The sequence below is a fragment of the Corythoichthys intestinalis genome, chromosome 2 (genome assembly GCF_030265065.1).
Source record: "Corythoichthys intestinalis isolate RoL2023-P3 chromosome 2, ASM3026506v1, whole genome shotgun sequence".
In the NCBI taxonomy this organism is placed as follows: domain Eukaryota; kingdom Metazoa; phylum Chordata; class Actinopteri; order Syngnathiformes; family Syngnathidae; genus Corythoichthys; species Corythoichthys intestinalis.
Window position 1 is genome coordinate 56,569,209 of NC_080396.1, and position 24,032 is coordinate 56,593,240.

The following is a 24,032-nucleotide window of genomic DNA, read 5'->3' on the forward strand; positions in this document are numbered from 1 at the left end:
TTTGTGTCGACACAAAACATTGGTTTTGGGAGAACAGCGTTTGTCTTTTCTTGTGGAAAATCACTTCAGATGAAATCACATTTTCCGGCCAAATCTAACCAATTCCAAAAGGTTGTCGTTCTTTTTCTTGCAAATCTTTAGCACGTAAACATGCATTTACGTCGAAGCTATCTGCTGCTAGTGAGCATTATTTTCGCGAGCTTTTGGTTAACAATATCGACTTTTGGACATTTCGGCCTGAACAAATATAGAAATGATTAAAATGTTCCTAACATGTCAGGCGGAGATTTTTAATAGATAAAATGAAAGTGGCACAATCTGAAGTTTTTACGACTACTGGGGTTGAGGGGTGGGTTTATTGTTTGGGGGAAGGTGGGAAGGATTGGAGGTATCGAGGCCCCTCAGCATTGTGCTGGTTTAAATGTCCAGTCCACGCGGAGAGAAGCAGCCATGGTAAGCACAACAAAATGCATTTTCCTAATAAGTTTTTGAACTCGAGGATGTCGCCAGCCACATTGTATGGAGCGCACTATAAAACCAGTAAAAGTAAAAAAAAAAAAGTGTTTAAGCAAATATTTCACAATACTGCTAAGTTTTTAGTTGTTTTGCCGAAAAAACGCTGGAATTTATTTCGACGGATAACTGAAGATAAACGCTCACATTGATGGGTGTGATGCCATTTCAAGAAGTGTCTAGCGATATTTTACATTAGTTTAGCGTTTTTACGTAATCTGCGAAGAACGCTCATTGTTGACCATCTTATTTCAATCGATTGTTTACATTCGATTTTAGTTGCATGAGAACCACGTGCCTTTTTAGGCATCTGTTGTGTTGGTTATCCACGTTTGCCATCCGAATCGCGTATTTATAAGCATGTCGTTACAAGCATTTACTCTATTTTCTGCAAATAGTGTGCTTTTTGCCTTGGTGTTTTTCGGCGTGGACAACATCAGTGGCTATCTGACCTGGGTTCCGGTGACGTACTTTACACTCCATACAAGTGTGAATAAATTCTGACCGTGGATCAGTTTATCGAAGAAGCGTAAATCTTATTGATTCTATTGGTCGCAATGATACCCGCGCGATTGTGATTGGTCAGAAAACTCACTTCCGGTCGTCATCTTATATACAGTATACGTGTACAGAAAAATAAAGGGTTATAACATTTTGTACAAAAAAAAAAAAAATAAAATAAAAAAAGCACACACGCGAAGAACACACATTAATGTACCAACTTTCAATATTTCCCATCTATTTCCCACATAAACGCTCACACCCACACGACACCCCCCCCCCCCCCACACACACACACACAGGGTTTACAAAAGTAGTATTACTTTTTTGAAATACTGAAATTAGTTTTTTTTTCTTGTTTTTTTTTTTTTTTTTTTTTTTTAATTTGTTACTGACCAACTTTGAAGATCTATACCAGATAAGAAACTCTTCCATCCAATGTTTAAAACAAGGTTTTGAGCATGAAAGTTCGTGCAGGAATTAAGTTTTGGTTGTGCTGTCACCCTGTCATTTACACACTGGGCATGAATACCATCATTTCACAGTGATGGATGAAGTACTTACCTTTGTTCTCACTTAAGTAAAAGTTCAGATAGCCTACAGGTGCAAAAATGACTTAAGTAAAAGTAAAAGTTCAGCTCGCCAACAGGTGCAAAAATTACTTGAGTAAAAACACAAGTATCTGAGAAAAATGTAATCAAGTAAAAGTACAAAAGTTCTTGCTGTAAAATTTACTTTACAAGTTAAAAGTAAAGGTATTTCCTTCCGATCCAAAAATGTAATATACATAAATCTATCTATATACTTTACATTTCAATACACATACATACCGGTACATATATAAATACATACGTACAGTGTATCACAAAAGTGAGTACACCCCTCGGATTTCTGCAGATATTTAAGTATATTTTTTCATGGGACAACACTGACAAAATGGCACTTTGACACAATGAAAAGTAGTCTGTGTGCAGCTTCTATAATAGTTCATTTATTTTCCCCTCAAAATAACTCAAAATATAGCCATTAATATCTAAACCCCTGGCAACAAAAGTGAGTACACCCCGTAGACACTACGTAATCCCTAAATGTCCAAATTGAGTACTGCTTGTCATTTTCCCTCCAAAATGTCACGTGACTCTTTACAGGAGTGCTGTCAGCATTGCTGCAGAGATTGAAGAGGTGGGGGGTCAGCCTGTTAGTGCTCAGACCATACGCCACACTCTACATCAAATTGGTGTGCATGACTGTCACCCCAGGAGGAAGCCTCTTCTGAGGACTGTACACAAGAAAGCCCGCCCGTCTCATCAGACCATAGGACATGGTTCCAGTAATCCATGTGCTTTGTTGACATGTCTTCAGCAAACTGTTTGCGGGCTTTCTTGTGTACCGTCTTCAGAAGTGGCTTCCTCCTGGTGTGACAGTCATGCACACCAATTTGATGTAGAGTGCAGGGTATGGCCTGAGCGCTAACAGGCTGACCCCCCCCCACCTTTTCAATCTCTGCAGCAGTGCTGACAGCACTCCTGTAACGAGTCACATGACATTTTGGAGGGAAAATGACAAGCAGTACGCAATTTGGACATTTAGGGATGTACGAAGTTTGTAATGGGTGTACTCATTTTAGTTGCCAGGGGTTTAGATAGTAATGGCTATATTTTGAGGGGAAAATAAATTAACTGTATTATATAAGCTGCACACAGACTACTTTTCATTGTGTCAAAGTGTCATTTTGTCAGTGTCATCCCATGAAAAGTGAATGACCTACAGAGAGCTGGGACCACAGTAACAAAGGCTACTCTCAGTAACACAATGCGCCGCCAGGAACACAAATCCTGCACTGCCAGACGTGTCCCCCTGCTGAAGAAAGTACACGTCCAGGCCCGTCTGCGGTTTGCTAGAGAGCCTTTGGATGATCCAGAAGAGGACTGGGAGAATGTGTTATGGTCAAATGAAACCAAAATAGAACTTTTTGGTAGAAACACGGGTTCTCGTGTTTGGAGGAGAAAGAATACTGAATTGCAGCCGAAGAACACCATACCCACTGTGAAGCATGGGGGTGGAAACATCATGCTTTGGGGCTGTTTTTCTGCAAAGGGACCAGGACGACTGATCTGTGTAAAGGAAAGAATGAATGGGGCCATGTATCGAGAGATTTTGAGTGAAAATCTCCCTCCATCAGAAAGGGCATTGAAGATGAGACGTGGCTGGATCTTTCAGCATGACAATGATTCCAAACACACAGCCAGGGCAACAAAGGAGTGGCTTCATAACAAGCATTTCAAGGTCCTGGAGTGGCCTAGCCAGTCTCCAGATCTCAACCCCATAGAAAATCTGTGGAGGGAGTTGAAAGTCCGTGTTGACCAACGACAGCCCCAAAACGTCACTGTTCTAGAGGAGATCTGCATGGAGGAATGGACCAAAATACCAGTGAAAGTGTGTGAAAAGCTTGTGAAGAGTTACAGAAAATGTTTGGCCTCCGTTATTGCCAACAAAGGGTACATAAAAAAGTATTGAGATGAACTTTTGGTATTGACCAAATACTTATTTTCCACCATGATTGCAAATAAATTATTTAAAAATCAAACAATGTGATTTTCTGTTTTTTTTCCCACATTCTGTCTCTCATGGTTGAGGTTTACCCATGTTGACGTTACAGGCCTCTCTAATATTTTCAAGTGGGAGAACTTGCACAATTAGTGGTTGAATAAATACTTATTAGCCCCACTGTACATACATACACACATACATACATACATACATACATACATACATACATACATACAGAGATTTGAGTCAATATTCAAAGAAAGTATCAGAAAATTCATTGACTGCTCAGTTTTCTTTGAAAATGTGCAGAATGGGGGGAAAAAAAGCAATGTATAAAGCAGAAACAAAATAAGTGTGGTCATGCACACATTAATGGTTGATTGATCATAAAATGGTTTGCAATGGAAAGTAGATTATGAAATTTAACCCCTATACAAAATATCATTCAGATCTAACGTGTCGGGGGCGTTTATTAATGGATCCCTGTGAGTCCTTACCTAACTAAAGACTATTCTTTCTCGGGTCAGTGATAATGGTATATTTAAAATATTGCAAAAACACAACAGTCCATATGCAATACAAGAAATAAACTCGTGTGTATTTGTGTGAAATTTAGATTTAACCAATTTCATTTTTTTCTTTTTTTTTTTTGTTCAAATGCATTTATGCTTTTTTTGTCAGATTTCCATCCTTACCTCAACCAAATCCCCGTAGCAGCTGGTAAAATCTCAGCCTGAGCTAACTTCAAATTTTGAGAGCTCTATAGTGTGTGGTCTGTGTATCTTACTGTAAAGAAAACAGCTCTGCTGATTCATAAAAGCCTGTCACTGCCTTTTTCTTGACAAAGTATTTTATTTTCTTAATCTGATTCATCCTAATGAGCTCAATCTGGAGCAGGTCCCTGTAGCCAGTGTTTGTCTGTTTTTGACTTTTTTTTTTTTTCTTTCTCCAATTTGAAGGTTTTCATAGATGTCTGGGCTTTGTCAGGCAGTCAAGAAGAAGCAACAACTAGAACGGTATCTCCTGCACATAAACTGCCCCTCAAGAATGAACAAAAAGAGCCTGAAGAATCTACATGGGTCTTATGTGATTCCGACTCCTCAGGTTACACGGACCATTCGTCTGGTGGGATTTTTTTTTTTTTGCAATGACGCTATTCAAAGGCGTTTCAGAGCCGCACGTGAATGTGAACAAATAACTACACTACTAGGGGAAAAAAATATTTTCAGGAAATAAAGTCAATGTGTACATTAACATACAGCCATTACACAGGTTGAGGTCAATATTTAGTTTTTGTTCTGCAAAATTTGGAATCATTCTTACATGTGCAAGCATATATACTTGTTAATCAATCAGGATATTCCTGTCAAAACTGAGACATACTGAAACAAATCACATGCATGGCTCCAACCTCCACATCTCGATAACTTTTCACTCACCTTCATGTAAATCTAGTTATCTATGTACTTTCTATCACCAGTAAAATATTTTTTTCCTTCAAAAGAATAAATATTTAATCTCATAGGAGTATGACATTATCCTAAAAACACATTTTGAGCTCAGAATATGAGGACTTTTTTTCTAGAAAAAAAGTCACTTTATGCTTATAAAAGTGACTTTTTTTTTTTTAAAGAAGAAAATCCTGTCGTAATCGTCCTTTCCCCCAGAAATTACAAGACTACAGTGATATAAGACTGTGAATTTAATTCTTTATACAATATGGTTTTAATGTCCGATTTTTCTTTCCTAGAAAAATGACTTAAATATTGGAAAGTTAAACTCTTACTGTTGTCAAAAAAATACAACCTTAACCTTGTAATATTAAGCCTTTTCCAAAGACATTTCTCACAGGATTAATGTTGTTTTTGGGGGGAGGTGGGATACATCTTTAATCATGTTTTCTTGTTTGTTTGTTGGTTGGTTTATTTGTCTTTTTTTGTTTTGTTTTTATGGTCAGATGTGATCGAAGTCGAAGAAGAAGCAGAAGCAGAACAGATTCATATTGGCAATCGTCTCAAATCTGAAAGTAAGGTCTCATAAATCCAATAGTTATAGTATAGTATAGTATAGTAGTAGTATACTATAGTAATAGTTATTGTTTTATTCTTAAGAAAATTGGGTATTTACAATATCTACTTGGTACTTCAGCTTTCTTGTCTTTGTTTGCAGATGTCATAACCGCAAATGAACCTGTGGCGGAGATCATATATGTCATAGACAGTGACGATGCAAATGACGTCAGCGCCTCCGGTGCTATGGCTTGTGAGAATGGTATGACCTGTATACTGTTGTATTGTTTACAATGGACTTCAAGAGCATAGGCACATGATAATTGCTAAAAAATTTATCAAGGCACACCATTCGGGAAGTTCATGATGGTAACACTTTGACTTTGGTTGCCAGATAATGCTGAAGTGAAATTTGTTCTTCCGTAGCAACAGTCAATTTAAAATTTCCTGCTGTGCTCATTAAAAACTTATAACGGGTAAGTAGCAATACTCGTACAAACTTCGGTCTCAAGGTTGCATCACAGTGACGCCAATTTCACAGTTTTTCATTGAACATATCTATTTGACATTTTAGATGGGATATAATTGTTTAAAAAAACAAATCTACTGTAAACTACATCAATCGTACATCAGCAATTTACTAGTCAAAGACTTCTTACTGGTTACAAACAATTTTATTAAAGCTGGCTGTGCATTATTTTATTTGAATTATTTTCATTACGTTTTATGTCATTTTATCGGTTTTCCCAGACAATTTGCATTGAAATGCTAAGAGTGCCCTTTTTCAAGCTATTTTTGTTGGTCATTTTTGTAGACCTGAAACCTCACATCATGTTTGCTTGGTGAAAATTCTGGATTGTAAATAAACCCCCTCCAAATTTCAGGGCGTCTCTCTATTGGATTATTTCTAGTTAATCCTCACAGTTTCAAACAATACTAAATGGTCACTGTAATTCCCTAAACAAAACTGTGATAGTATAAATTAAGAAAGAATTATCAACTGCTTCGATGCAATTGTAATGTGTATTGTAGATTCAAGCCCTGAACCTCTGAACTCTGAGGTGTAAGTGCTTACCACTCACTACCACGCTGATTATAGTTAAAAGTACATAAATCTATCAATTTTTTAAAGTAATTACCCATACTATGGGAGCAAGCTGGGTGGAGGATGGAGGCTCGATCACAGAACTGGTATAGAAATATGGCATTCATACTAAAATTTGCGGCTATGGACAGTTTTCAATCTTCAATTTATCTGACATGTTTTGGGAATATGGCAGGAAACTGGACTACCAAGCACACAAACTATAAACGGGAAGACTCAAGCCAAGATTCAGGCCCGGAACTTCAGAACTGTGAGTCACAGTCCTCGTACACAGTTCGACACACAAATGACAAGCCACTTTTGCAGGGTCAACAGGCTAGTCAGTTTTAACAGATGATATCATGTTGCTTTTCATGAAGGTGGGACCGCATCAAACATTCGACAAAAAAAGAAACTTATAAAGAGAGCGAGTCACATCTCCTCAAGCGAACGGTCGGAAGCCTTGCAGAGCACAGCCAAACGGAAACGCAAGAAACGCGGCCCGAAGAAAGGATTCAAAACTGAAGCGGTATATTGTAAGCAAGAGGAGAAATATGACCATGAGAAAGGCAAAGGTGAGCGGAGGAGGTCCAAGGGAGGGAGCATTTCATGTGGCCTTGGATCAGATGGCAACCAAACACCTGATCTGCAAAAGAGGAAGTCCATCACCAAGGGATACAACAAAACTGAAGCGGTATATTGTAAGCAAGAGGAGAAATACGACCATGAGAAAGGCAAAGGTGAGCGGAGGAGGTCCAAGGGAGGGAGCATTTCATGTGGCCTTGGATCAGATGGCAACCAAACACCTGATCTGCAAAAGAGGAAGTCCATCACCAGGGGATACAACAAAGTCACCCCGTGCAGCGCCATCTACACACAGCCAGACCAGGCACGCCGAAGTAAGTTGTTTCTTACTCAAAGTACAGAGCATAGCCAAACATTGTTATTTCTACATACAGAAGTTGTGCAATGTGCTGTTTTTACGTAGGTTTCACAATATTTAAAACAGCTTTCACATGAATTCTTATACTTCTATTAATCTATTACAATAATTTTCAGACGATAGTTCCCCCCCCCCCCCCCCCCCCCCCCCCCGCTTTGAACCCTGTGGCTCATAGTTCATGGCGACTTGCATTTAGATTTTTGCAAGTTAATGAGCTGCATGTCTTTTGACGTAACTATTCTATAATACGTACAATGTGGATACCTGTGGTTTATACTCCAGTGTGGCTTATATATGAACAAATGTGATTATCTTGTAGAATTTGGTGGGTGCGGCTTATAGTCAGGCGTGCCTAGCAGTCCAAAAATCACAGTGCATTACTAATTAACTATCTGTACTTGCGCATTGTCTTAAATGTGCTTTTTGTCATAGATTCTCTTATTACAGGAGAGAAATTCCTGCTGTCCTTCTAACATACTGTACTTAGTTGGCCATGAAAGATGATTCTGCTTACGAAAAGAAAACTAACTGTGTCAATGGAAAGCCACTTATTCACACATATAATGGGTCCCCTGGTTTTCACCACGTTTAGGGACCTTGAATAGCGGAAATCTGTGAATAATAGGGAATGAAAATGTTGTTTTAACCCAAAGCATTTTTTAAAATACAATAAACATTTAAAAAAAAAAAAAAAAATCTAAATTCAAAGACATTAAAAAAAAAAAAAAGCATATCCACAAATTCATGGGTCCTACTTAAATAGTGCCCGGTCAATTTAAATTTGAAAAAAATACATATATACATTTTTTGTTTTATTTTAACATTTTTCCTTTTTTTTGATTAAATAAATATGTTTTAACATAAATATTTTTGGGTAAAAATCAACCAAATATTTATCTATTAAAAACACATAATGGTAAATTCAACATAGAAATACACCATTGGAGATCGCTTGCGAAATTGTTTGTTTTCTGAACCAAGTAAAGCCTGTATATTTGTTTTTCTTTTTCTAGATTAAATATATTTACAAAAAGTACGAAACGAAATTTAATGAAAAAAACAATTTAAAAAATATTAATAGAATATAAATACAGTGGGGCTAATAAGTATTTAGTCAACCACTAATTGTGCAAGTTCCCCTACTTGAAAATATTAGAGGCCTGTAATTGTCAACATGGGTAAACCTCAACCATAAGAGACAGAATGTGAAAAAAAAACTGAAAATCACGTTGTTTGATTTTTAAATAATTTATTTGCAAATCATGGTGGAAAATAATTATTTGGTCAATACCAAAAGTTCATCTCAATACTTTGTTATGTACCCTTTGTTGGCAATAACGGAGGCCAAACGTTTTCTGTAACTCTTCACAAGCTTTTCATACACTGTTGCTGGTATTTTGGCCCATTCCTCCATGCAGATCTCCTCCAGAGCAGTGATGTTTTGGCGCTGTCGTTGGGCAACACGGACTTTCAACTCCCTCCACAGATTTTCTATGGGGTTGAGATCTGGAGACTGGTCAGGCCACTCCAGGACCTTGAAATACTTCTTACGAAGCCACTCCTTTGTTGCCCTGGCTGTGTGTTTGGGATCATTGTCATGCTGAAAGACCCAGCCACGTCTCATCTTCAATGCCTTTGCTGATGGAAGGAGATTTTCATTCACGATCTCTCGCTACATGGCCCCATTCATTCTTTCCTTTTCACAAATCAGTCGTCCTGGTCCCTTTGCAGAAAAACAGCCCCAAAGCATGATGTTTCCCCCCCCATGCTTCACAGTGGGTATGGTGTTCTTCGGATGCAATTCAGTATTCTGTCTCCTCCAGACACGGGAACCTGTGTTTCTACCAAAGGAGTTTGGAGTGTGGCTGACTGAGTTTGTGGACAGGTGTCTTTTATACCAATAGTGAGTTAAAACAGGTGCTATTAATACAGGTAACGAGTGGAGCCTCGTTAGACCTCGTTAGAAGAAGTTAGACCTCTTTGACAGCCAGAAATCTTGCTTGTTTGTAGATGACCAAATACTTATTTTCCACTCCAATTTGGAAATAAATTCTTTAAAAATCAAACAATGTGATTTTCGGTTCTTTTTCCACATTCTGTCTCTCATGGTTGAGGTTTACCCATGTTGACAATTGCAGGCCTCTCTAATCTTTTCAAGTAGGAAAACTTGCACAATTGGTGGTTGACTAAATACTTATTTGCCCCACTGTAGGTGATAAAATACAAAAGGTAATTATTCATCCATCTTCTTTTGCGTTATCTGAGTTCTGGTCTTTACAAAACATTTATAGCATAGATAGAGAAGCAGAAAAAGAAAAAGGGAATTAGACAGTAGGGTTGGGCTTGATGGGGTCGTGATTAAAAACATGTTTCGAAGTAGTTATTTTATTTGATTTTACTAAATTTAATTAAAAACACAAAAAGGCAATAAAAAAATATGGAGTCTTTTGATGATATTTTGTACTGTAACTTCAGCAATGTAGCCTAACCTCTTTTGTCATCTGATGTTCATGTTGCTAGTAACCTAATGTGTCTCTGTGTGCAGAGGAGACTATTGAGAGGATTATGAATGGGAAACTGGACATTGAAGGTTTGTGTGTTCTGTCAAGAAATTCTTCACTGAAATCCGATCAGTACTTTACATGCACACGTTTTAATTTCAGCAAAGTCGAATCAGATGTCCTAGTTTGTGCTGTGTGGTAATGTGACATTAATCATTGCATTCGCAGGCTTCTGTTTGTGTTGCGGGAGTGACGAGGTGGAGATTTTCCACCCTCTCTTCAAAGGAGGTCTCTGCTTAAAATGCAAAGTAAGAAAGCCTTAACTAGCCTAGTTGCCAAATAATGGACTGGAAAACACAGTTTAGGAGTGGTTGTTACAGTTACTGTATGTGCATTAATATTCGCCAGATAACATCATTTCATACTTGAAGGTCGTCAGGCACGCGAGACACACAACATTTTTAAAAATAAAAAATTAAGTCACTTTCTACATTATTTTTCCAAACTGCTACCCGAAGCAGGATTGAGACCACTGACTACAGGGCACATACAGTATACACACATAGTGGATGAGTCACCAGCCAATGACAGAGCACATGTAGACCACGATGTAGACTCAGGAGCACAGGAGGGCCTGAACTGACATTTTAACCCTTGGATTCAAAGCCTGAAATAATCTTGTGATTTCATCCAAATGAAATGATCGAAGTCCACCATGCTTTGTTGCAGGACAACTTCACAGAGACCTTGTATCGCTATGATGAAGACGGCTATCAGTCCTACTGCACCATCTGCTGCTACGGCCTAGAGGTCATCCTATGTGGAAATGACGGCTGCTGCAGGTCCGAGTACTGTTCAACTTTCACTGCCATTCAAGATCATTTCCCCTTCAACATTTTATCTCTTCTCCCTAGGTCCTACTGTAATGACTGTCTCAACATCCTGGCAGGCCACGGGACTTTTGACTCGCTCAAGGATCTGGACCCGTGGATCTGCTACCTGTGTCAAGACCACCAAGACCACCGCGCTCTCATCCCCAGAGAGGACTGGAGCATTCGTGTACAGCAGTATTTTGCGAACAACAGTGGAATGGAGTTTGTGAGTCTTCACTTGACATCGTTTTGGCCCTTTTGTCGCCTTCTACTATATAGTTTTAATGCAATTTTCACTCAAAAGTCTTTTCCTCAGTGTTCATAAAGTATCTTCACATGTGCATACTGTTGTCATGGCCTTGCAAATGGCTGGCAAACAATTCTGGGTGTACCCTGTCTGCTGCCCATTGTTAGCTGGGATAGGCTAAAGCACCCTCACGACCCTCGGATAAGAGGGACGGAAGACGAATGGATTAATGAATATGTATGCATGTGAGTGCGAGATAAAGCAAGATTAAATGCTTTCATTATTTCTGATCTTCCTCTGTAGGAGCCTCACCGTGTTTACCCATCCATCCCCACTAATCTACGAAGACCTATCCGAGTTCTCTCACTTTTTGACGGCATTGCAACAGGTCAGCTCACACACACACTCATGTTGTAATAGTGGTCTTGAGCTAGGTGATATCCGATGTTAGTATGTTTTAATATCAGGTTTGAATATATTTCAATAACATTTGTGAGCTTCTTTCAACATCAGACGTTTTATGATCAGGTGTGTACTCTATGTGTTTCAGTGTCAGTTTTGAACATGTTTCTGTAACAGGCATGAACAAGTTAATATCAGAAGTGGATAGTGTACAGTGGTATGAAAAGGTATCTGAACCTTTTGGAATTTCTCACAGTTCTGCATGTAATCACCATCAAATGTGATCTGATCTTAGTCAAAATCACACAAATGAAAAAACAGTGTATACTTTAACTAAAACCACCCAAACATTTATTGGTTTTCATATTTTAATGAGGATAGTATGCAAGCAATGACAGAAGCGGGAAAGTAAGTAAGTGTTTAATATTTTGTGGCCCCCACTTTGGCAGCAATACCTTCAACCAGACGCTCCCTGTAGCTCCAGATCACTCTGGCACATCGATCAGGACTAATCTTGGAACATTCTTCTCTACAAAACTGCTGTAGTTCAGTCAGATTCCTGGGATTTCTGGCATGAATCGCTGTCTTTAGGTCATGCCACAGCATCTCAATAGGGTTCAAGTCTGGACTTTGAATTGGCCACTCCAGAATGTATATTTTGTTCTTCTGAAACCATTCTGAAGTTTTTTTTACTTCTGTGTTTTGGTCATTGTCTTGTTACAGCATCCATCCTCCTTGAGCTTAAACTGTCTGACAGATAACTGCAAAACATCCTTATAAACTTTTGAATTCATTCTTCCATGAATGATTACAAGTTGTCCAGGCCTTGAGGCATGAAAAAAGTCCCAAATCAGGATGCTCCCTCCACCATGCTTCAAGGTGGGGATGAGGTGTTGATGTTGGTGAGCCGTTCCATTTTTTCCTCCACACATGACGTTGTGTGGTACTCCCAAACAATTCAACTTTGGTTTCATCAGTCTACAAAATATTTTGCCAAAACCTATGTGGCATGTTCTAGTGCCTTTTTGCGAACATTAAACGAGCAACAATGTTTTTTTTAGACAGCAGTGGCTTCCTCCGTAGAACATGAACACCATTCTTGGCAATAGTTTTACATATAGTTGATGTGTGCACAGAAATATTGGACTGTGCCAGTGATTTCTGTAAGTCTTTAGCAGACACTTGAGGAATCTTTTTTACCTCTCTGAGTATTCTGCGCTAAAATATTGGCGTCGTCTTTGGTGGATGGCCACAGTGCCAAACTCTCTCCATTTGTAGACAACTTCTCTGACTGCCGATTGATGAACATCCAGACTTTTAGAGATGGTTTGGTATCCTTTCCCAGCTTTATACAACGGTAAACGGTGTTATACTTATATAGCGCTTTTCCACCTTTCAAGGCAAATAGACAATCGTTGATCGCAGGTCTTCAGACAGCTCTTTTGACCGTGCCATGATGCACATCAGACAGTGCTTCTCATCGAGACAATTCTTACCAGGTGTGTGTTTCATAGTGGGCAGGGCAGCTTTAAACCACTCATCAGTGATTGGGCGCACACCTGACTTAAATTGTTTGGTAAAAATTGGTTTCAATTGCTCTTTCGGTCTCCTTAGGCAGAGGGTTCACTTACTTATTTTTCCCCCTTCTGTCATTGTTTGCATGCTGTCCTCATTAAAATATGAGAATCTATAAATATTTAGGTGGTTTTAGTTAAAGCAGAAACTGTTTTTACATCTGTGTGATTTTGAGAAAGATCAGATAACATTTGATGGTGATTTTATGTAGAAATGTGAGAAATTCCAAAAGGTTCATATACTTTTTCATACCACTGTATGTTACAGTAACAGGTTTAACACATTTGGATATTAGGTGTGAACTTATGTACCGTAATTTTTGGACTATAAGCCACCAATTCTTTCTTCATTTTGAATCCTGCATCTTATAGTCCAGTGCGGCTTATTTGTTGATTTGTTTGGGTTACTAGGTAACACTTTATTTAACAGCAGCGTCATAAGACTGTCATGAGAGATGTCATTAAGTGTCGTTCAGTAAATTATGTCACTAACTCCATTTATGTCCAGGTTGGATTTTTACATCCATTGAAAAGTGAGATAATTTGCTACTAAATGACATCTTTTATAAGCATTCATTAATGCTCATGACAGTGTAATATCATAATTATGATTGTCTAATGGTGCAACTGTCAAATCAAGTGTTACCAAATACCATAACAACCTATGAATGAAACAGGCGGAACAGTAATTGAAGAAATAATTAGCACAGAACATGAATTTTGATTGTTCTTAACATCTGTAGCTCTGCAATGCATGCTAAGGGGCATGTTGGATGGATGAACAGTGTTGACAGCAGGTGGCAGCCGAGATTGACTGTCTCCCCCAAGGGAGCAGTGATGACCAAATGAAGCTTTTTGAAGCACTGAAGCTTTGCAGCCAATTGATTCAAAGCTTCATGGTGGTTCATTTGGTCTTATGACAGTCGTATGATGTTGCTGTCGAATAAAGTGTTACCGGTTAATGTCTCTTGGTGTAAATATCCCATAATACAGTGAGGACAGCAGCGGCTTATAGTCCAGAGCGGCTTATCTATGAACAAATGTCGTTTTCGTGCCAAATTTGGTGGGTGGTGGCTTATAGTCAGGTGCGCCTTATAGTGCGAAAATTACGGTACTTCATTATCATTTTTCATTATAGTGTATATATACAGTATTTCATGCGTAAACAACAGGTGTTGGCTACAAAGATTGTATTATTTTTGGATTTTTCATTATAATGTGGTTTTCTTTTTCATTATAGTGTAGTTTTCTTTTATTTATTTGGATTTTTTTTCCTTCTCGGATTAAATTAGTTTTTAGAGTGGATATGGGTCAGGTTCATGATTCACATAAAATAAAACAATATAATCTAATTTTATATATTTTTTTAATTTATTCATGTTTTGATTTTGAGTTGCAAATGATGGGTTGGGCGGTATTATTGTGAACACATAATACAGTCTCAGGTCTTTATTGTTTTTTATTTTCAACAGTATTTATTTATTTCTCTTAACAGAAATGTTTTTTTCAATTCTACTTTTCGTCATTACATCCATTTTCATTTACAGTAATAACTTTGCATACTTACGATAAAAAAGGAGAAAACATGACGATACACAACAATAATAATAAATTCCCTGTTGACAAGCTCACATTTTGAAACATTGGTTTTAAAATGTTAACATGTTGCGCCCTCTATAGGCACATTAGCACCATCTCCTCTGCTTTTCTGGACATGTTTTAAATAAGCAAACAGTTGCCTGGCACCGCCAGAAAGCGCCAGACTATATACTGTATTCTTCAAACACTGTGAGAATAGTCTGGGACCCAGCTCCTAAATGGCCTCTCGAGGCGAACGAAATCATCAGTCCAATCAGATTCGATTATTTACGTGACGTGTTCTTAACGACCAACGTCACTCTTGCGGGTCGCAAGTCGTCTCAACAATACAGATGACGAACGGGAGAGCTGAAAATATGTTCCAATACGCCGTAAAATCAGTTTTAAATTACCAAAAACACATCGACACAAGTCATTGACAACAGTCTGTCTCGCACTATCCATGTTGAATAAACTTCTCCATTCTCCGCTCGCGCTAGTTTCTTGTCGCTTTATCAGCGTCATGTCCACCCATCAATGATTCGTCCACTCTGCTGTCTCTTTGCTGTGGCTTGCTCCGCCCTGGAAATTTCCCGGTACGGTCGCCAGTAGGAGTGGGAACCTCTTGGTACCTCACGATACGATACGATTTGCGATACAAAGCTCACGATAACGATGATCTGACGATATAGCGATGCAACAATTTTCGATACATTGGTCAGGAAATCATTCTAGGATATTCTACAAAAACACTAATAAACAGAAAAACAAGCTTCTGCTGTGAATTGGAATGAGTTTATCACTAGTAGACGTCCAATCCATTTGAACTGGGAGGGTGCAGCGAATGAACGTCATTCGCTGCCATCCCTCCCACTTCAAACGGATTGAACATCTATGGTCGTCAGTGGCAGCCAATGTCAGGCAATGAGTAATTTTGGGCCATTTAAGGTAATTTACTTGTTGATTTTCAGTTACTTCCTGTTGATTTTGGGGTATTTTATGGGTCACTTGCTGTTTATTTAGCATTACAGAACAGGAAGTGACCTGGGAATCACCCAAATGAATAGGCAGTGACTCAAACTCAACAGGAAATGACCTGTAAATGCCCTAAAACGAAAAGCAAGTGACCTGTAAATGCCACGAAAATCGGACCGAATGACTGTGAATGCTCTGGTTTTGAATGAACGAACGTTCCCAGTCTAAATGGATTGGGTAATCGAGCACCGTCAATGGCAGCCTTTTTTTTTTTTTTTTTTTTAATTGACACCTTTTAAAACGATATATCGATTCTTGACAGGAGCATATCGATAACCTTTTGGGATACAAAGTATCACGATATATCACCATTTCGATATTTTGTCACACCCCTAGTCGCCAGACTGTACCGGGCAATTCAAACCATTTAAACTTCAGACTAAGTATAAATGTTTTACCATCCACTGAGTTTTTAGCTCCTTTAGTTACCTATCAAGTGGCCGCTCTGTTGCAGGATACCAAGTACTGAAGGACCTTGGCTTTAAAATCCAAAGGTACATCGCCTCTGAGATTTGTGAGGATTCCATCGCAGTAGGGGTCATCAACCACGATGGGAAGATAATCCATGTTGGCGACACTCGCTGCATCACCAAGGAACTAGTACGAGCACATGCATGCATGCATGCACCGCCGCTACACACGCACATACACGCAAGCATACATGCATTCATGCTATTTTTTTTTTTTTTTTTTTGAGAAATTGTTTATTTATCATTATATGGCAGCCTACAGACAAAACTGAATACTCCATCATACTAAGCAAACCGCATTAAATGTACTAATGTACTATATACTTTACAAAGAAGTAAATGTGATTAACTACAAGAATAGTCCCCGGTTCTGGAAACTAGTCACATTGTAGGTCGACAACGGTATATATGAAGCCCCGTCCAGACTTTTATCCGGCTAAGTTCCTGTGTAATGCCATCCGGGATTTAACCGTGTCGAAGCTTTCAGGCATTGGGTTATGTGCCAGGAATTACCCGCGTAGGACACTTTCAGATATGTACTGGAAATTGCTTTCAGACATTAGGGCTACCTGTTTAAATACAGGGACATAGCTGGAGTTCATTGTATGTCTGAAACGGGCAATAATAAAAGCAATTATATCTAAATTCCCTGTTTTGCCTTGTAGGTGGAGGAGTGGGGTCCTTTTGACCTACTTATTGGTGGAAGCCCCTGCAATGACCTGTCCATTGTTAATCCTATCAGAAAAGGACTCTACGGTCTGTGATTTGTTGGCTGCTGTGACCCATTGTTTATTGTGATGATGAACAAGATCATTGATGTCTTAACTGTGTACTCTTCTTTTCTCAGAGGGTTCAGGCAGGCTCTTCTTCGACTTCTACCGCATTCTACAGTTGCTCAAACCCAGAGAGGAAGATCACCGGCCATTCTTCTGGCTGTTTGAAAACGTTGTCTTCATGAACATACACGACAAAGTTAACATATGCCGCTTCCTCGAGGTTCGTCTTCGCCCCAGTCATCCGTTCTTTTGCCCCTATGTTAGCTTACTCATATTTTCTTTATTGACAGTGCAACCCAGTTCTGGTGGATGCCGTCAAAGTGAGCCCCGCCCACAGAGCGCGATACTTCTGGGGGAACATCCCAGGAATGAGCAGGTGACTCACATGACTCACGTAATAGGGTGGGAGAAATATATTCATAAACTTGTTTTCTCACCCAAAATAATTCTCTTAAATCTTGAAGTGTAAAAGAAACAAACCATACTCTTGGAAAAAAATACAGCTCTAATCTTTTCTATTCTTTTACTTCTAAGACTTCTAAAAAAAACTTGGATTTTACATAACGGATTTTCCTTTATATTGTAATATGAGGGGCTGTATGAGCATGAAGCAGAAAAACATAAATATATATTTTTTTAATTAAAAAAGCCGATCCTTTTCACCCGATTCCAATCCTCTGAAAAATGACGCGGTCAGCCCGACTTCCGATCACGTGATCGGATCGGGGACATCACTAATTTATATAATATGTTGCTTGCTGTATATAAAAAGGATCCAGGATCTTAACACTAAAAAGTCGTGGGACGCGTCCAGTGCGCATGTCATCTTTGAAGCTTCGTCACGTTGTAATTACGTCACCCACGTGCCGGTGGTTTGTTTCGTTGTTAAGTGCGGAAGTTGAAGTCAATCGAGCAAGTAAAACGGGATATAAAATCTTTTGAGTTTTATTGTTTTATTGCGCTCATAAATAAACATTAAATCACTGCACGGATCGCATATATATTGCCATATTTCCATTTTTTCTTATCCCTTTTTCAAAACCGAAAGCACCACGAAAAACTACATATCCCAGGAGCCATTGTGAAGTCACAAAAGACGGACGTAATGTGAACATTTTTAATAAATTGCCGGGCGAGGCGCCACCTAAGGAGAGGTAGGCGAGGTAGCGAGCGACGGCCGGTTGGATTGAGCGAGCAATTTGCGAACAAACGTGCAGAATTAATCAAAAACTAAATTTTGCGCAAGCTGATGCATTATTTCATCAACTCGAGGAAGAGGATGGACCACATTTTTCGTCGTTTTCTTCGGATGACTCGGAGAGTTGGGAAGAGTTGAGAAGAGCTGATCTGACAGCGCAAACGGCGGAAGAGTGGGCTGTGTGATGTATTGTATAACGTAACCCTTTGTCTTGTTCCAGGGGGAACTAAGTGGCATGCCTAAAAAAATTGAACTGAAGTAGTTTATTGTCAATATTTTTGAAAGACTTTTTTTCAATGTTATATTCGATTTTTTCCCCCCACTATCAATCTTTTCAATTTGTGTATGGATGTGTGTGTTCGAGAAGCTTGATTGTATGTATATACTTTTTATAAAGTATCTTTGAGATATTTATATTTTTTTTCTCCACTATTTTGCACTGTTGGTTTACTTTATATAACCTGTTTTGACCATAGTATGTGTAAAGGCCAAAACGCCTATCACCAAACATGCTGTTTCTGTTGAATTATCAAATATAAAACAGTCTTATTTTTTCTGTTGAATGTTTATCCTAACAAGTTGAATAAATATCAAGCTTCAAAACAGTTCGTCGAGCATGTTTGGTTGTCAATGGGACATCAATATTACAAATTTGACAAGTTTTGGGGATTTTTTTGTCTTTTTGAGTCCAAAATGTTGATTATAATTGGTCGTTGCAGAAAACAACACTTTGGACATGAATATTATGGTGTCCTGAAAGAAGTGACTCAACCAGACCATTATGAACAGTTTTTTCTTTGAAATATAAAGGCAACATCAAAGGCGTCGGACAAAATAGGGTTAACAAAAAGGGTTAACACTTGCTGCCTTTATGAAGTTAAACAAAAGTTTACATGTTAAAAAAATAATACAAAAAAACAATTAGACGTCCTGCAATGTGACTATTGCGCATATAGTGATGGCGATGTTCAAATGACAAATTGTGCAGGCCTAGTATGGACTGGACACCCGTAAATCGTGATGAGTAACGCCGCCCAAGATGGTGGAAAATGAGAGAGCTAAGATCCTGTGGGACTCCAGGATAAGGACTGATAAGATGGTGATCATGGATAAGCAGCAGAGGAAAGCTGTTGTGATCGATGTCCCCAATGATGGCTATATCATGAAAAAAGGAACACAAAAAAATAAAGAAATACAAAGGGCTCAGGGAAGAGTAGGAGAGAGCCTGGAAGGTGAAAGCAACATTGGTGCCCGTGGTCATCGGAGCACTGGGGGCCGTGTCCCCCACACTAGAGAAGTGGCTCCAGCAGATACCTGGAGAAACATCAGACATCTCCGTCCAGAAGAGCGCAAGTCCTAGGAACAGCAAAGACACGGCACAGGACCTCAAGCTCCCAGGCCACTGTTAGAGGACTCGAGCTTGAGATGAACAGCCACCCACCCTACCTGGGGGAGATGGGGGAAGGGTGAAGGAAGAGTTTTTTTGTTATATACACACACAAATACTGTATGTGTGATTAGAAATGAGTCCTCTCCTATTAGTACGTCTGATATTACAACACAACATAACTTAGTGATTTTAGGTACACAATTGTTTTTTTTGGGGGGGGGGGGGGTTGGGATGTGGACATTACAAAACAACGTGGAAGAAGGCATCTAAAAGCCTGGTACCCTTGAAAGGGTGTCATTCAATTTTAGATGTTTCTTTTCATTTTCATTTGACTGCATAAATGATCCTTTGTATCCCAGGCCCATCACAGCTTCCCAGAGTGACAAGTTGAGTCTGCAGGACTGTTTGGAGCTCGGCAGGGAAGCCAGGGTTAGTAACTTCTCAAGTATGGTGCTTGCCACGCAAACTGCTTTGTTGTTTCAATCAATTTCTTGTCCATCATGTTAGAAAGCCAAGAGATTGTTGAAAACATTGTATAGGGGTGGGTGGAAGTGCAAAACAAGTCTCGATAATGTATGTGGAAGAAATGCAGTTAATCATAACAAGTCAATGCTACTGTTGCAAAAGTGAGGCAAGTCTATTAAATTATCCTCTAACACTTTGCATTTGCTCCAGACTTTCTTTTCTTTTCTTTCGAGCAAAGTTGGCCCTAACCTAAAATTTTATTTAGGGACACACACTGTAAGTCCACTTGCATTGAAAATATTAACATTTTATTCTATCAAATAACTTCATTCCTGATAATATGGAGTCACACATACCAAAAATGAAATATGCTGACGGTTTCCATTACTGTCTCCACATGTAGCAACTTGGACACATTTTAATTTTCAAAGGTTTACTGGGAAGAGAATAAACTCTGCTAGTCATGTTTACCTTGGTTATATGTTTACTGAAGGAGGAAGTTTGCCCAATCGGACCAAGACTCACGTCATTTTGCACATTAGACAATCACAAAAGAGCTATACAATAATGGCCTTAAAACAACCTCCCTGACACCTTCTTAAACACTCTAAAAAGAAATGTCGAATTTTAATGTATTTTTCCCCTCAGTACGAAGGAAAATGACAATTAAAGTATTCCAAACACTAAGAAGCCATTTTACAACATTTTGCAACCTTTCATTTTAACAAAACATGTGACTAGACTTCTTGTCGATTTAAAAACATTGTGAAATACCGTAATTATGCTCAGGTTGTCTGGTTTTAGTTTTTCCTAACATAATATGCAAAGAGCAACACTTGCTGCTATCCGTCAAGGTTTTGATGTTGAAATAATTCATTTGTGCTACTTGCTTCGGTTTCAACAACCTTTTGCAGTGGAGTACTTGTTGCTCGCTGTCTCACTTTGCAAACCCCCCAAAAATTCCAAATGACCGACAAAAACCAGACCGTTTCAGTTAATGAACTCCTTTCTGTTTACTTCCATAAACAACGGCAAATCAGCTGACACCTGGAGTGAATGTTAGTGGGTAGATAACATTTTTTAATAACAATGATTTAAAGAATTGCTACATTTTCAGGTCACACGTGCATAAGTACACAAAGAAAGGTAGAAGACGAACAAATTCCACCGTCTCCGATGTGAGGGCAAAATGCAATCCTTTACAGTCTAAAGACCTGAATTAATATGTAGTTGCCTTATTTAGTTTTACAAAATTTTCTAAAAATTCAAATGAAAAAACAAATGTCCCCAACGTGTATCTGTATTATCTAATTGTTTTTGTTTCTTTTTTAGATGTAATAGTATAACTGTCAAGAAGTTGTTTGACAAACCACTGGTTAGCTAAACTGTAAATTTAACATAGCTGTTGTTTTTGTGTTCCCTTTCAGGTCACTAAAGTGAGAACCATAACCACAAACCCAAACTCACTGAAGCAGGGCAAAAATGTCTCGCTACTTCCAGTCCTTCACCGGGGAAAAGAAGACAACCTCTGGATCACGGAACTTGAAAAGTAAAAACTCTCAATAGAAATACAAACAGCAGATCACATGGACAGTGCACACACAAGAACTGCACATATATACAATATAATTTCTCTCAACTTCAAAATATATCTATTGTTGATTTTGTAAATATAACTCATTCACTAGCTTTGTCTCATAATAGTATTGACGTAAGAATTAATTCCACCAATCAAATCCAGTCCTAAAAGTTTTAACGTTTTGTCATGAGAAAAATAACCACACATGAATCACAAGTTTTTGTAGGAAACAAAGAACTTTATTTTTATCACAACTATAGTCAACATCATTTTTCTGATGTGGCGAATGTTTGCAGGTGACATTCTCAGTAAAGTTTTCTGTCCCTTGTGATCCCTCATCAGGATCTTTGGCTTTCCGAAACATTACACAGATGTGAGGAACATGAACCGTCAGCAAAGGCAGAAGGTTCTGGGCAAGGCGTGGAGCATTCCCGTCATTCGGCACCTCTTCGCCCCTCTCAAAGACTATTTTGCCTGCGAGGAGCTCCCCACTGTCAGCATGTCCTGCCCGGCTGCTGCCTCAAACACTCCTCTGTAGGTGCACAAGCTCAGCTAGAAAGAGATTTATGTTTTTTTTTTTTTTTTAATAGGATAACATTGGTTGTAGTCGCTAAAGTCTTTTAAAATACTTTTTTCAACAGGAACTTGAAGATATAGTAGGCCTAATAGAACAGCGTAACAGCTTTTTGTGTGATTTTACATTTTTTAACTCAGGGAAAAATAATGTTTTTATAGAGAAATATACAGTATATTTAGATACACAGAGAAATGCAAGGAACGAATTGCTACATGAATAGTTCATAAAATGTGATGTGATCTTCACAAAAGTCACAACAATGGGAACTGTAATACCTTAAAAAAATATGTATTCAAGTGTTTTACTGAGGACAGCTTGTTTTGCAAATGTCACAATGCAGTCTAGAAATAATGTGTTGAACCTTTGAAATAATAAGTAGTAGCAATTCCTTTGAAAGCAGCAATCTAAACCAAAACATTTTCCAGAGAGCAGATCTGCACGATCTTTAGGAGGAATATTGAACCATTTCTTTACAACTTGTTTCAAATCAGCATCACAAAGCATCACAATTGTGTTGAGGTCAGGACACTGGATGGAGCAATCCAGAGGGTATATTTTCATTAAATCACTTGTGTCACCCACCTTCTGTTAAGCTTGGTGAGATTTTACTCTTTTAACAAACTAATGCCCTGACTTTCTGAGGATTCTGTGCAGTATCTTAGCTGTTCCTAGGACTGAGGCTCCAGATGTTTTTCCTGGGATATCTTGGAGCCAGTCTCCCAGTTTGGGGCTTACTGCCTCAAGTGCTCCCACTACCACGGGAACCACGTTAGCCTCACCTGCTTTTTCAGCCCTTGGTACTCCTCCACCTTATCGTCTTCCTTCTTCCTGATGTTGGAATCATCTGGTATTGCCACATCTATCACCATCACTGTTTTCTGCTCTTTGTCCACCATTACAATGTCCAGTTGGTTAGCATGAAGTTTTTTGTTAGTCTGGAAGCTTGACTTTGACCTTGTTGTTACAGCCACGCTCTGTGGTGTGGCCCATTGGGATCTGAACGCTTCTATTCTATACTGGTTACAGATGTTCCTGTACTATCCCAGCCACTTGGTTGTGCCTTCCCATGTACACTGATCCAGCTAGCATCTTACACCTTGCTACGATGTCTCCGGAGCATCTTTGCATAGCCTGCACATTGGGTGTAATCTGCCATAGTAGATCTTGGCCTCTAAGGCCCTTGTACTTAGGGCCTGTTGTTCTCTGGGCCAGCAGAGACAGGATATTGGCCAGTAGTTGGAAGGGATTGGTCCTTTTTGGGGGACAATCTCTCTCTCTACCTTGTATTGTGCTCTCTCATGTACTGAAGTAATAGTAGTTCCCTCACTGGAAGGTGATGTTGCTCCTGGCCGGGATATGAAACCCTGACCGCCCGTACAAATCAAGTGCCACTAACCATTGTACTATCTAGCTGCTAAAATATATATTTATATATAAACAAAAAGGGGTTTTAGTTTCTTTTGTTAAAAGAAAGATCTATAAGCATTTGTTTTATACATTATACTGTATATAGTTTATTAATTTACCCAAATCTTGTGCAAATCCCATTAACTGGTTTGTAATACAAATTGTGTTATGTAAATGTCTAACTGGAATATTTTATGAGAGCGGTTGCGTGGGTAATTTACAAAAAAAAAAAGATGCTGTTGTTTTTGTCCCATGTGTCAAGAACAATCCTGTAAGAACTGAGTGCAGGCTAATACGATCCCCAAAAAGTCAAAATAAGTGAAAAAGCCTGAAATATAAGTAAAATACGTTTGTTGTTGAG

The 24,032-nt window shown here is 38.8% G+C and overlaps 1 protein-coding gene across 1 annotated transcript; it reads left to right on the forward strand.

Annotated features, from left to right (window-relative positions):
- Positions 1–324: 324 nt before the first annotated feature.
- LOC130910264 (DNA (cytosine-5)-methyltransferase 3C-like) lies at positions 325–24,032 on the forward strand. Its single transcript, XM_057827401.1, has 18 exons — positions 325–453; positions 4,524–4,689; positions 5,522–5,590; positions 5,734–5,835; positions 6,854–6,928; positions 7,038–7,556; positions 10,146–10,190; positions 10,330–10,409; positions 10,831–10,943; positions 11,016–11,199; positions 11,524–11,608; positions 16,264–16,409; positions 16,945–17,035; positions 17,127–17,275; positions 17,346–17,431; positions 20,003–20,072; positions 21,536–21,657; positions 22,030–24,032. The coding sequence occupies exons 1-18, from the start codon at positions 451–453 to the stop codon at positions 22,223–22,225; spliced, it is 2,301 nt and encodes a 766-aa protein (XP_057683384.1). The 5' UTR covers positions 325–450; the 3' UTR covers positions 22,226–24,032.

What these genes read in the sequence shown, in the direction of transcription:
- LOC130910264 (XM_057827401.1), top strand. An exon ending in GCTGCATCACCAAGGAACTA is followed by an intron (nt 16,410 to 16,944) that starts GTACGAGCACAT and finishes TTTGCCTTGTAG; the next exon opens with GTGGAGGAGTGGGGTCCTTT. An exon ending in ACATATGCCGCTTCCTCGAG is followed by an intron (nt 17,276 to 17,345) that starts GTTCGTCTTCGC and finishes CTTTATTGACAG; the next exon opens with TGCAACCCAGTTCTGGTGGA.